This window comes from Heloderma suspectum, chromosome 5 (genome assembly GCF_057233095.1).
Source record: "Heloderma suspectum isolate Gila_16-S chromosome 5, 16-S_ref, whole genome shotgun sequence".
Classification (NCBI taxonomy): domain Eukaryota; kingdom Metazoa; phylum Chordata; class Lepidosauria; order Squamata; family Helodermatidae; genus Heloderma; species Heloderma suspectum.
In genome coordinates, this window is record NC_139462.1 from 97,531,271 (window position 1) to 97,546,566 (window position 15,296).

Sequence of the window (15,296 nt, forward strand, 5' to 3'; positions counted from 1 at the left end):
CTCCGTGACCTCTGGAGAACTCTTTCCACAAACTATCATACCTAGTACACATCAATTCTGAACTGACAAGCTTCACACTACAGCCACAGAAACTCTGAACACGCTTAGAGAGAAATCATATGACTGCTAGACGGCCATAGGATTGTTCGGTTCTGGAAACCGACCTTCAGAGCCCAAGTTCTGAGTTCAGGTCCCAGAAAACTGCCTCCCTGCCCGTGCGGCCTCATAAGAGGTGCAGTTCACCCCGGACTCCGCACTCAGAGCAGCATGGGGTGGAGCAAAAGGGGGCGTTCCCAGGGGCAGGGAGCATGGAAGTGCCGGTACAATGCTTCCTATGCATCATCCAGCCTCCCCTCCTCCCCCCCTCTGAAGTCCTGTGGCTAAACAGCCAGAATTGGCCATCTAGCCGTGAATGCAGGGCGGCTGGAGCATGAAGGAAAGGTTCCCCTCCATGCTCCACCCGCCCTGCATTGGATAGTTGGTCACCTCCGAGTTCAGAGGTGGCTGACTATTCGTATAGGATTGAACCCTTAGGCATGGAGATGTGAACATGAGGAAGCCTCCTCAAACATAACTTGACTATGACTATTATTTTAATTGAGAGCAGACCAAAACCACATAATAGATACAAGGCATGTAGGCCAACTATTGTTGCATAGGGTGCAAAATAATTTTGAGATTTGGGGGCAGTCAGGGAAGAATCTTGAAATATCAGGTTTGCTGTGTATGTGCATGCACACATGTGTGTTGTGCGCTGGGGAGAATAGAAAGCTAAAATCAGAGCTCCAAACAGTATGATTACTAGGCTGCCTTTACATTAAAGAAAAAACCTGCAGTCCTCCCACTGTGGAGCCTTTCCGCATTTACAGCGGGCTCCCAGATGGCGACCATGTGATTGTGGAGAGGGGAAGTTTTAATTTTCAAGGTTCCATAGAGATCAATGAAACAGTGCCATCTAGTGGCTGTTAATATAGCGTAACACGCCAACTTAAATAGTTCATTATTTCTGGAACTTTTTTGAGATGGAATAACCAGGAAATACATCCAGATGTGTCCTGGAGATTGATGACATCATGGAAAGGACCCGCAAACTTCCATGACTGAGCAATCTCAATAGCAGGATAAAAGCTCTGTGTGAAGCTCCTAGTCACACTATGTGATTGGTATTAGCTAACCAAGAGCCACTCTCACTAAGCCAAGATTTAAAGTTTTTGGTGAATTGTATTTGCAGCTTTTGGTTTTGCTACATGGTTTCTCAAATAAAGTCACCAGTGTGTTTCACAACAGCAATCACAGATATAAATCAGCTTGATAACTACTGCCTTACTGTCTCAGTGGTCTCAATGGAGAAGGTAGATTTCCTAAGTTTCTAAAATTACATCTAAAATGATTTTAATAATTTGTACTGTTTTACTGTCATTTGAACTGTTTAATTGTTTTATGCATTTTTTCTAAGCTGCTCAGTTTATATAAGAAAAGCAGGATTAAAATAATAATAACAATGCTGCTGCTGCAAAGGGATTAAGGCAATGGCAAATGTGGATGAAACTGAAGCTAGAATCTAAAGTAACATCCCCCTAGCAATATTATACGTCAACATTTTTATCCTTTGCTGTATCATCTGAAGAAGCTGACTATTCATAAAATATGTGGAATAGAACTTCAATGGCTGTTTTTTAAAAACTTTTTGTATCATTTCATTTGTCTGAAACCATGTGCACTGTGAACCTTAAAAAGAAAATTGCAATTTCTTGGTAATGATCTACAAAACATCCAAGCCACCACCATTTCTAGATTCATGATGGAATTTTCACAAATACCCTCATTTAATTAATTCAAAATATCTATCAGTGATGAACCAAACACTATGTTGGCAAGATTTAAGCAAAAGTAACTAAAACATTGCCTTTAAACTCAAAAGTCTCATTTCCTGTCCAGGCAGGGCTACCTTGAACAAGTCACTATCCTATCTTATGTAGAGATTTGTTAAAACAGAATCATGAAGACACTATGGTACCAGTAGTCCTAGAACTACATCAGCTGAGGCATATCTTCCATAATTATAACAACTGGTAAATCACCACATACACGCAAGGAATGCATGCTTGGTGATCTCTAGTTAAACACAGGTAATTTGATTCTATTATGAAGTTACAATCAATCGTCTCATAAATATAATAGTGTCTACATTAAGATAAAAACCCAATATCAAAGCTTCTCTCAGATTCTTAGAGAATTCTTATGTGAACACCAGAGGTAAATTGTGTTCTCCAATTGGATCTTTTTATCACAAATTTGTGGCTAATGTGTGGCAAAATTCTTCTTACCCCTTGGTCCTAAAATGACAACTTTAGGCTTATTACTACCTCGTTATATGCACCGTGGGACCAGCCACCTTTTGGGAAATAGTATTCTGTGTCCACTCTGTGCCTTCCAATAATGCAGGCAGGCTTCTCCCCTACTAAAATTTCCCTTAACAATATGGCTTGTGGCTACTAGATGATACTTAAGTACTAATCTCTGAAAGCCTGCACATATAATCCTGAAAATATAAATTTAACAACTTGCCTCATAATTCTATCCTTAACAACAAAGTATAAAAAGTCAAATGGTATAAAAAGTCTGTAAGGGCGCAATCATATGGCCACAAGTCAGTGGCTAGACAGCCAAAGGATAGGTTGGTTCCCTGAGAACCAACCTCCACCTCCTCCCGCGCTGCCCCGTAGGCAATGCAGAATGGTCCCACGCTCAGAAGAGGAGCGCAGAGCAGCAAAAACGGGGCGTTCCTGGGGCTATGCCGGGGAGGGCAGAAGTACCGTTCCAACGCTTCCTATGCGTCGTCTGGTGTCCGCACCCCCTGCTCCAACTTCCTGTGGCTAGACAGCCGAAATCGGCTGTCTAGTCACAAATGCAGGGTGGCTGAAGTGCGGAGAGGACAGTCTGTGCTTCTCCTGCCCTGCATTGGATAGGTGCCTGCCTATCCCGATAGGATTGCGCCCTAAGGGAGGAAGGCACATGCCAGTTTGAAGAAGGGAACATGGTTTAAAGTCAGAAAATAATCAGCCTCTTGCTGAGGTATGTACTCTTGAACAAGTCAGTTAAGCAACCATGAATCTGCAACTAATTTCACAGATGATGAACTTAGTTAAAACTATAGCAAAATCCTTGAAAGATGCTACATGTATATTGTACAAGTGCATTGTACACTTTTATCTTTCAGTGCTAAATAAGATATTTTAGAGGACACTTCGTTCTTGTAAGCATTTTGAAAGAAATGCAAGCTACATTTTGAAATTATGTATTATGAACTTGAGTCTGAAATAGATGCTTTGAGTGCATACTTTATACAAAACCTATAATCTTGAAGTTCAATACTACACAATGGGTTAATAATATGGTTAAGCCAACAGCTCCATCCCTCAACCAAGAGAAGTTGTTAATTTCTGAAAAGTATTCAAGATCTCCAGACTTGAAAGAATTTTGTCCAGCTGTCCCAAATCAGCATACAAACATGACTGATTGGAAGTGCCAACTAAGCAAAGATTCTATCAAAGAATGAATATTAGCCAGCCTTAGAACTGTACCAAATATGCCTAACCAGTTACCCTGAAACAAAGAGAATAGGCAATCAGAATTAATTTACTGGTTGTCTTAGAATTCGCCAAGTAAATTTAGCTCTGTACTAACTTTGCTTGACAAAACTGTTAAGAGGGTTTATTTCAAGGTAAGAGTAACTGATCCTTAAAATATCCAATCTTTTCAGAACTTATAAGACAGCAGCAGTGCTACCATATTGAAATCAAACTATAAATACCATCCACTAGACATTGCGCCATGCCTCAAAAATAGAAGATTGCACAGCAGAAGTAATTGCTAAATTGTGCCCCAACCTAATAAACACAATTCAAGTCTGCTTCTAAAGCAGTGTTTTAAAATTCAGACACTGTGGTGATTATTTTATAAATTAAGAAGAAAATTGACTTTTATGCTAGCCTACAGCAATTCTTTTTAATGAATGTTGAGATAACATCTTTCTAAATTCCAAGTTTTACCTCCATAAGAACATGAAGGAAGGGCTCAACAGCCAGTATCTGGAGAATGTAGTAATGTCCTATATAGAAAAACCTGCGACATTACGTTATCCAATAAATGTACTTCTTGGTAGTTTCCAGGTGCATTATTTCAATTGCAGAAGTTTAAACACAAGAGGAAAATGTTCTGAGTTTAGCTGGAGCGCAATAAGAGGCTATAAGCTAATTACCTCCTTTGGTAGCTGGAGTAGGAAGTAGCTGTTTGGTTTTGAAGGCAACACGGGGCAAATTTTTCTGCTTTTGCAGAGCTGTTGAAACAAAGACACGTTATATCTGTCTAAAGAGAGAAGATAAGGACTTTGAACTACAATTCAAAATTCACTTAAGACTTTAGGGCTGTATCTGCCCATGAAGCATCAAGAAGCAAAAAAGCTAATGAAAAGCAGAAAAGTTTTCAAAAGTTGTTATGGCTCCATAGTACTAGTAGCAGTGAAGTGTTTTGTTTTAAAAGAAGTGATGCTCACCATAGTAAGGATTGCAAAGTGTCAGAAATTTTGTAGAACAATGTGTGTTAAGTGTTTTAGCAGGCAAAGAGCTTCTGCAGGCCAAAGCCTAGGGAGGCAAAAATAATTCTCACACCCAGAAGTGAAAACAAACCACCAGCCAAACATGCCACAGCCATATCAATGCAAGATTAAAATCAAAACACAACTGTCACATTTAATTCCAAACATAACACATAGCGTTTCACTTCAAATAGTAACTTGAAGTTACCTTCTTTTGATGAAAGAAGGTAACTTCTTTCATCAAAAGCTAAAGAAAATCTGTCTTTAAAAACAATATATAATTTTAAAAATTATACAAGACTGCTAGCTTTTCACTTTCCTACCTGATGTCACTATTTCTTCACACCAATTATAGTTTCACTCAAATAATCTACCATTGTAATGAGTCAGTTTATACAACTGAATAATTCAGGCCTCTCTAATTCATGCTGAATTGGCAAAAATTCATCCAAAGCAAACTGCAGTGTCTTAAGGGCCTCTGCAACCTACTTGCCTGCCAAAGAGAGACTGGGTTCACACAATCATGGAGTTAAGAGAAGCCATCGTGGTTTCTCCCCGTCCCCACGCTCATCTAGTGCAAATTGTTTAGGTAATTAGTCACGTTGCAGCACAGGCTGGCGTGTCATCCGAACCCCACTGTGCGCAGCACAGCAGGGGTAGCTTCATACCCGCCCTACAAACCCTAATACATGTCATGGGTTGTGGGGTGGGTACGAAGTCACCTCTGCCGTGCCGTATGCCAATTTGGATGACAAGCAGTGTAGTTAATTATGTAAACCAGCAAGCATGCGGTGCGCACAGGGCAGGGAGAGAAGCCACAATGGCTTTTTACCCTGCGATTATGCAAACCTGACCAGGGAGAGGGAGTGTGTGTTACTGTGTTGTCTGAACGTAGCCAGGGTGGCTTATTTTCTTGAACAAGCCACCTTGTCTGTTGCTGGGTTGTTCAGGGTGGTTAACAAGCCACACTGCATGTTTAACAAGCCACACTGGCTGCGTTCAGACAACACGATAACCCACCTTGCGGAAAACGTGCTGCGTTCAGACAAATTGATAACCCATGGTTCAACAAACAACCCAAGGTTCAAAACAACCCATACTCTACCACTGAGTGTGGGTTAGTGTATTATGTGAACAGCCCCAGAGTTCAAGGGTCATACAGGCAAATCAAAGCTTGAAGAGCATTCAAGTATAGCTGATAATTCAACATATTGTAACTGCCATCCACAGATCCAGTTCTAACATAATCAATCTCTGGGTAAGGAACATGGAGCAGTCCACAGGCTCAGACAAACCTTCCCGTCCTCTCCTGTCTGCAAATTCTCTCACTACTCTCTTATCTGTTTGGTGATGCATGTGACTAGTGCTAAACCAGGCCTAAACTCACTATGAGAATCCTGATTAAAAGCCAGATTTTCCACATTATTTTAGGAGCACATACAGTTTCATTTTAACTAAAATTGGCAAAAGTCAGAAACACTAAAACTCAAGAAAAGGAGGGCAAGGAAACCATTTCATATATGTGTTGAGTCACATGGTCCCTCAGCCTGCTTCTGCTTCTTAAACCCAGATCAAGTTTTAAAGTCTTAACTAGGCCTCAAACGCAGAATCTGCTCCACATTTCCCTGGATTTATGCCTACACCTAGCAATACTGCATTGAGAACTGGATATACCACTGCTATATCTTAGGAATTGTAAAATTGTTAATATACAGCAAGTAGCTATTACTTGTCCATTTCTCAACTTCCCTTTAGCAAGAATAAAAGGAAAAATGCAGTTCACTTTGCTCTAAATAATTGGATGTGTTCACTGTTTCTAACAGTATAGTCCTAAACCTTTATTCACACATAAAACCCACCGATTTTAGTCTTAGGCTGCAATACTATATACATACTTAACTAGGAATAAGCCCTACTGAACTGAATGGATCTTGCTTTTGAGTAAATATGCATAGTGATTGCACTGGTAGTTTCTTACAATTAAAGCACTGCTTACTAAAAAAAATTATTCTATGGACTGAAATAAAACATTGAGGCAATTCTGTAGTAAAAGATATTTAAATATCTAAATCAAAAGCAACAGAGTGAAATCAATAGAATGAGCTCTATTGTCAATGTAACTTTTCAATTAACAAAAATAACGTTTAGGTATAAAATATGGTACAGCTCATAACCAGTTACAATGAACAAATATAAAATGTTAGATCCATTCTATGCTTCAGCATCATATAAGCAGCCATAAGTATACTAACCAGCATTGTAATCTGAAAATGCAGTTTGTAATCACAAGGTAAAAACTGCCTTGCTGAACCAGACTAAAGGTCCATCTAGTGCCTCTAACAGTGGCCAGACAGAAGCATTCAGGAAACTCATTTAAAACATATAGCATGGTTTAGATAACAATGCCATTTTCCTCCCAGAACTTGGTAAGCAGAAGTTTATTGCCTCTGAACTATTTTTGGATGGGTTCTATTTTTAACTACCATAGCTAATAATACCATGTTCCATATGAACTGAGAACTGCAGTCAATGGCTTGTCTAAGCTATGGTTTGTCATTACATTTGAACCCATGATCCCAGCTTAAATGTGGTTTGTTTCAGTGCCACACCCTACCTGCTCATTTGGCTACAGAGACATGAGTGGCTAGAAAGAGAAACCACTCCTATTGCTCAGTGTCTCCCACTGGTGCTTTTCTAGAACTCATCCCCAGTCCTTGGCAAGAGGCTCCTTTTCCCACTCCCTTCCTCCCTGATAAGCCCTCGCTCTCAAGCCTGGCTGCCTAGCCACACAGCAGCTTTGCAAGGAGAACCTGCCTGTGGTTCTTTGGAATTCTTGGAGTTGAAGGTTGCTCAACACATTGCTGGAAGTCAAGGAAGACCTTGTTGCCAATATGATAGTGGTATGCATAATTTCTATTTCTAAAACGTCTATTTCTGCTTCATTGACTACGCTAAAGCCTTTGATTGTGTGGATCACAACAAACTGTGGCAAATTCTTAAAGTGATGGGAGGACCAGACCACCTTACCTGTCTCCTGAGAAACCTGTACGAGGGTCAAGAAGCAACAGTAAGAACCAGACATGGAACAACCGATTGGTTCAAAATTGGGAAAGGAGTACGACAAGGCTGCATATTGTCACCCTGCTTATTTAACTTATATGCAGAGTACATCATGAGAAATGCCGGGTTGGATGAATCAGAGGTCGGAATTAAGATTGCTGGGAGAATTATCAACAACCTCCGATATGCAGACGATACCACCCTAATGGCAGAAAGCGAAGAGGATCTCAAGAGCCTCTTGTTGAGGGTGAAAGAGGAGAGTGCAAAAGCTGGTTTGAAACTCAACATTAAAAAAACGAAGATCATGGCATCTGGCCCCATCACTTCCTGGCATATAGAAGGGGAAGAAATGGAAGCAGTGACAGATTTTACTTTCTTGGGCTCCAAGATCACCGCAGACGGTGACTGTAGCCATGAAATTAAAAGACGCTTGCTCCTTGGGAGGAAAGCTATGGCAAACCTAGACAGCATAGTAAGAAGCAGAGACATCACCTTGCCGATAAAGGTCCGTCTAATCAAAGCTATGGTTTTCCCAGTAGTAATGTATGGCTGTGAGAGCTGGACTATAAGGAAGGCTGAGCGCTGAAGAATTGATGCTTTCGAACTGTGGTGCTGGAGAAGACTCTTACGAGTCCCCTGGACTGCAAGGAGGTCAAATCAGTCCATCCTAAAGGAAATCAACCCTGAGTGCTCATTGGAAGGACAGATAATGAAGCTGAAGCTCCAATATTTTGGCCACCTAATGCGAAGAGAAAACTCCCTGGAAAAGACCCTGATGCTGGGAAAGACTGAAGGCAAAAGGAGAAGGGGACGGCAGAGGATGAGAAGGCTAGATAGCATCACGGATGCAATGAATATGAACTTGAGCACGCTCCGGGAGAGAGCGCAGGACAGGAAGGCCTGGCGTGCTATGGTCCATGGGGTCACGAAGAGTCGGACACGACTGAACGACTGAACAACAACAATGCATCATTGTTCGTAACATTTGCAAGATGAGGGGAACATTCTTCTCAAGGACCGGCACAGCCTTCCCAAGCTGGTCACTAAGGACATGGTTCCTATGCCTGATCATCTGTCTTGCCCAGTCAATCCATGATCTGAAGATGCCAGCCATTAGAACTGCCACATTTCTTCCACTTTACTTATGACCTATGTCTCTAAGTCTATTGTAGTACACTTATGCTCAAAGCACAGGGGGTTGCAAAAAAAATTTAAAAGGCAAAAATCAGGGATAGGGGACCAAATCCACGCCACCGACCAAGGACTGGATTGCATCAACAGTCTGGGGTGGGGCATAGATTTGCCCCTCTCCACTCCTGATTTTTAGGAGGAGCACTTTTAAAATCCAATGCCTATGGAGATCGTTCCCCATAGGCTTCCATTGGATTTCCAAAGTGTCCCTCCCAAAAATCGGCCAAGAGGGAACCTAACTCCCTGCCATGGGTCCTGCTGCCCCAAGGACCCATGGTGGAGAGTTGGGTTCCCTTCCCTCCCAAAAAACCATTTCCCCCTAGTTTAGGGGAAGGATCCTTCCTGTGACTTGAGTTTTAAAAGGCAAGCCACACGAAGGATGTTTTCCCTGAACTGGGGAACAAACAGTGTTTTTTTAAGGGATGGAGGAGGGGGTGAGAAGTAGATGCCCAAGTGTGCCCCCCCCAGGGCATTTACCCACCCCGGCACAAATGGGGAACCCAGAGGTAAGTGGGTGTTTAAGACCCTTCTCCTACACCCACCCCACCGTGCGTGGTGGGAGAAAGGGGAAAGGTCGTAAACACACACTTACCTGCAGGTTCCCCATTCATGCCATGGTGGACCAGAGCCCTAGGGGGTCCCACACTTGGGCATCCACTCCCCCACCTCTGTTTTTCCATTTTTTAAAGAAATTCTTCATTCCGATCTTGCGTGAGATCAGAACGAAGAAATTACTAAATATGTTGTGCCCCATTTCTTCTGAAGAAACAAGAGGTGCCACGCACAGGGAGTGGGTGCAGGTACCTCCTCCCACCCATACCTGTGCCAGGCATCCCACCTCTTCAGTAGAAACGGAGCACTTTTCACCTCCACAAAGGGATTGCTGTCTCTGCCTTGCTTTTTAGAATTATAGACTCATAGGGCTGGAAGGGGCCTACAAGACCATCAAGTCCAAGCCCCTGCTCAATGAAGCCTGATTCCCAGGCAGTCTCCCATCCAAATACTAACCAGGGCTGACCCTGCTCACCTTTTTGACAGCTGACAGCGGCAAAGCAGAGCCAGCAATTGCAGAGCTGGATATCGGTTCTCCCCACCTGCACCCCTGCATGTTTGAGCAACATGCAGGGGGCAAGGGGGGGGCAAGCTGGTATACTTCGGTTTTTTGTTGCTGCACACCTGCGCAGCAGTGGGAAACTGAACGGGGAAAAAATGGGAAGAGATGCATACGTGCACATTCCCCAGTTATGGGGAAGGGCGGGAAAAGTTTCCCAGTCCCATTTTTGCACAAAAACAGGTTGGGGGGAAGGGGTGGACCCGACCCCGATCTGAGCCAGGAAGGCGGACTTGGTGGCAGACGGGTCTGCCTGGGATGAGGGATAGGGGACTGAGGGGGAGGAAGGAGGACAATCAGGGGAAGAACCCACCCACTGTGGGTTGTTTGCCCGATCATGAGGTGGGTGTGCTAACCCGCCATGGGTTAACGTAATATGTGAACCCGCCCTAGGTGTGCAGCAGAGGGTACTTTCAGCAACCACAAACACTCTTTGTAAAGGGTATATTTTACACAGCTTACAGCTCACAAGTTGGATGCTAATTTGCAAACCATCTGTGTTTGCTGGGTGAACCTTGGGTAGTAATGGAGAAACATTTCCCTTAGTACTCTTGGTGGCTGAGAGGCCCCGATCACTAAAGAGGGAGAGGTGATAGATGTATTTCTATGAGCCAGTGTTGGGTGGTCGAGAGCCCATGGGATAAGTATTAACATGTCCTTTCACCTCCAACTAGTTACCTTTTGGGACTGCAAATAAATTTCATGAAAAGTCTATGGAGCTCCAGGTAGGGGTCTTGCAGAGGAAATTAATCAATCAATAAATATTTATATTCTTCCACTGGTCTTCTAGGAAAGGATTAAGACTTTCTGGAAACAAGACTAGAAGGGGGGATTTGTTTGGTCTGGGGTGTGGAGAGAATGTCCGAACATCTGAGGAGATTTCTCCAGCCTAATGGCTGGCTAATGGTTAAGTGAGCTGCTGATGCAGTAATGCTGTGCCAGTCCAGAAGAGCCATAAATGTTTTCTGGATATCAGCTAGGTACTGGAAGAAGAGGTGGGGAGAAAACAAAACAAGATTGGGTGAAACAAGCTGCCGTTTCTTTGCTCATCTGTGGGAATTATCCTGACTTGCTCAACAAATCATGGCTAAAATAAAACAATAGGTTAGTGTTATGTGCAAATGCAGTCACTGTCTAAACTGTTTACAGATATTTTTAAAACTAATCAGCAGTATATAAATCGATTAAATAATAAACAAATTGAATAATAAACAGTGCTTGCCCAATAAAAAAGAAGCTAAACAACTCAAAATGTCAACATGCAGCTTCAAAAGTTTGGAAATTATTTTCCTTGATACTTCTATTCGTAATGAAATATATTTACATTTATATCAGCTTAAAGTACACTGTTACATTTCCAACATATTCATTTTACTAATATCCATACTTTAGGTATTGCAGCTTCTGAAAAGGCAAAAGCGGTCTTAGGCAGAAATAAAAGCAACCTTGCCAAGGTAAGCTCATGCAGAGCAGCAGTCTCAGAAAAGAGTGAGAAGACCACTGCATGTGTATAGTAGTCTTTTGCAAAAGAAAATCCAGTAAAACACCAAAAGATTAAAACACAAATATAGGAAAATCTCAAGTGGCAGGATTTCTATACATCATATATACTAGGAGCCAAACTACACATGGCATTAAGCATGTATCTTTGTTTAACAGCAAATAGCAGCTGCTGAAGCCCCTTAACAAGACTGGGACCACAAATGGGGATTTTAACCCTACCCATCTCCCAAGTCCCAGCAAAAATCTCCCCACCCCCAAAGTTGCTATTTGAACTGGGAAGGAAACTCCAATTCATTTAATATTATGTGTAGTTTGGCCCTAGACTTCCAAACACTGTATTTAATTCTTGTGTTCCTTCCACATTTAAAAAAAACCCTCTTAGTCCTAAAATACACAAGCATTGTATATTTATTTATAGATGAGGACCAGATTCATATTTACAAACAAGGAAATTATGACAAGGAACTGAGAAGTCAGATCTCCATGTTTATAATATACCCTCTAAACAAGTTCTCTTAAAGAGAGGCTGATTCTTTGGCAAGTTGGATGTGTATAAGCTGATACGAAATTCCTTAGTTCTTACCATGCTTGCTATTAGCAAAACAGCATGTTCAAACAAGAGCTAACTATTAGCATTTGATCCTATAGCTATATCACTGGCTCAGCTCATTGCATTATAAATAGTAATGTACAATCCATCATTTGGAAAAAGGAGTGCTAATTCCAACCTCCCCTCACCTTACCTGCTGTGAAAATTTTACAAAGAGCAAAGCTTTCTACATAAATATATTGTTTTAAAATGATTTTTAAGCACCTCTCATACAGGTGACATTCTTATGGCTATAGAAGTATGTGGCTCTTAAAATGTTTATATATGTAACTACTCCAATTAATTTCTAATTGTAAATACTGAAAAGTGAAGTGAACAATATGAAAACCCAGCTTCCTTCTTTTTAAGTTCATACTCCATAAATTTTTCAGTCTCACAGATACTTAAGCAGCTAAACTTAAAACTCTGGTGTCAGTATCTTTAAATTCTCATCTGTTCAGGGGAATTACCACAGCTAACAAAAATTGTGGCTCTCTCCGTATTCTTTTGAACATACTTTACAATTCCTTGCTTAAGGATATTGTATGATAGTGAAAATAAGATAAAAGTTAATATAAAAATAAGTAATACTTGCTTAGAAAATCCAATGCTTATGGAACGATTAAGAGAAAGCCTGTTAAGGAAAATGTTTCCTATTCAAGTGTCCATAGTGAAATCCTGACAGTAAGGAACACATGAATAATGAGAAGTAACTTGGGCCAGCAATGTACACATGCTTCATCATTAAGTGCGTACCTGGAAATGATCTCATTCACTCAACATGCATCAGATTTGGCCAAGTTACCATTATCCGCATGAAATGTCTAATCCCTTTACCATGAAACTGTAAACACACAGCTACTGTTCTCATCCAACTTTCAGAAGCTGTGTTTACAGCATCACTGTAAAGATACTTACTGGCTGAGGGTTGAGGTTGAATACGAGGTATTCCTCCATTTGGCACTTGAAAGTTTGAGTCACTTCTACTGTTTTTCACAGACTCAACTTGGATGTTTGATGTCCTGGACAGGTTTGGAAGACTACGCCTTAGTTTTTCTGTATCAAAGAAAGATAACAAGAACACCACAACATACCATCTGATGCAGGCGACTGAACTATAATACCAACCGTGGCCACCTGAAATCCAAACGAGCTGAAGAAAAAAAGAGTTTGCTACAAATCTGCACAGCACACATTTTATATACCTAATGCTACATTACTAAAACTATATTTAAGACATTTTAAGCCTTGTAATTAAGCAAATCATAGGGTTGTATCTAACGGTGTCCTTCCACCAGTGGAACATGTACCACTGGTGGACTGAATTCTCCCTTGACCCTGCAGACCCCAATGTGCCCCCCAAATCTGTTCTAAAGGGTTGGGAGACCCTCCAGAGCAGATTTAAGGGGCATGGAGTAGCTGGGGGGGGGGCTCCCATTGTATGAGCAGACTTCTGCTTGCACAATGTCAGATTTAGCCCATTATCTTTTATACAGACAGCTATTTGCATTCTCTCATATCCAGAGAAAACTTATTTAACTTTTGCTATCTGGTATGAGATTTTAGGATTGAAGATATAGAAATAAGAAGATTGGAGTCTAATCCTCCATTCTCTCAACACAACCACAGTGAGTGAATGTGAAAGTGAGGGGAAGTATAGATCACTTGAATGTCTGCATAAAATCTACAGATATACAGTACATCTGAAAAAGCATGGTTCCCAATCATGCCAAAATAACTCTAAGTTCATACAATTGTTTGCATACAGACATCCATGTGAATGTCATAGGCCAGGGCCTGCCCTCATAACCTTCCCCCCCTGGTCACACAACATTCACTCACAATTATGTCATGAGAATGGGAACGATGCAATCATATTGAGGAATGTGGACATAAAATTTTATATCAAAGGATGAATTTATATAGAAAGGGGGGGCAACTTTTAAGGTAAAAATCCTCCCAAGATAGTTTTCAACATATAAATATACAACATAACAATATATTTCAAAAATCATATTACTAAAATTAAGAAATAAAAAACAATAACCCTATCAAAAACTGTCCTTCCACCAGCAGAACATGCACCACTGGTAGCCCATTAAAAACATTAAAATACAATAGATAATTATAGCTAAAATCACATTATATTCCAGTAGCCCAATAAAATCCTTTTAGAAGGAACCAAGGGAATACAAGTCAGGTTTGCAGTGATGGGGCCTGACATACCCCACCCAATTGGCACAGCATTCCACAAATGTGGGACTACTGCTGAAAATGCCCTCTTCCTTGCACCCACAAGCTTAGCTGTTCTTATAGGCGGTAATGTAAGTAGGGCTTCAGAAGCAGATCTCAAAGTGCAGGCAGGTGGATATCAATTTACACATGAAATGCCTGTCACCCTTGACTTAGGAAAGGAAATGTATCCTGCTTTATCAGCTAAGGGCGCAATCCTATCAAGATAGGCGGCTGCCTCCAAACTCGGAGGCGACCGCCTATCCTAAGCAGGGCAAGAGACGCACGGAAGGGATCGTTCCCTCTGCGATTCTCCTGCCCTGCTTTATCTGCTAGACAGCCGATTGTAGCTGTCTAGCCACAGGAGAACGGAGCAGGGAAGGAGGCTGCTGTATGATACATTGGATGTGTTGTACATGCAGCTACGCCCTCCCTGCCCCGTAACGCTCCAGCCACGCCGCTTTTCAGCCGTTCCGTGCTCATCTTGCGAGCATGGAGGATGGGGCTGTTCCAAGCTGCCTTGAAGGCAGTGCAGACTTGGGGTGACAGTGGTTTTCCGGGAATCGACCTCGGAGGGCAGGCTCTGAGGTCGGTTCCCGGAAAACGGCATATCCTATGGCCATCTAGCCACTGTCTGGTGGCCACAGGATTGCTCTCTAAAGGGCGCCTCACTGGAAAATACAGAGTCCTACAAATCCTACTATACAGAGATATCACCAATATCCACCATGATAGAGAACAGTTATTAAAACCATAATTAGAGAGCTTATTAAATACTATCAACTGTATTCAGAGAGTTTTAGGCATCAAGGGCAGTATCCAATGATGACTGGCCACACACATGCAGTCCCACTGATTCTGTTGTGCAAGTGGCCCCCACTGCTTGCGCAATGGCGATTTAACCCAAAATGAGCAGAAATACCAGCAAGGCAGGTCAGCAGAACTTGCAAAAGGGAACTCTGCCGACCTTCCCCCTTACAGAAACAAATGTTTCTGCTTGTTTCGGGGCTTGC

General features: G+C 41.8%; 1 protein-coding gene across 5 annotated transcripts in view; it reads right to left on the reverse strand.

Annotated features, from left to right (window-relative positions):
- Window positions 1–15,296, reverse strand: part of SLAIN2 (SLAIN family member 2) — a 57,107-nt gene that overhangs the window by 16,531 nt on the left and 25,280 nt on the right. For 2 of the 5 annotated variants that reach the window (XM_084856834.1, XM_084856833.1), the window contains exons 6-7: window positions 12,970–13,107; window positions 4,262–4,339 (exon numbers count right to left, since the gene is read on the reverse strand). The exons of 1 other annotated variant lie outside the window; for it this stretch is intronic. In XM_084856834.1, the coding sequence (XP_084712960.1) occupies window positions 4,262–4,339; window positions 12,970–13,107 (216 nt within the window). The remainder of the gene's footprint in view (window positions 1–4,261; window positions 4,340–12,969; window positions 13,108–15,296) is intronic. 2 more of the 5 variants (XM_084856836.1, XM_084856835.1) reach the window with 1 other exon arrangement.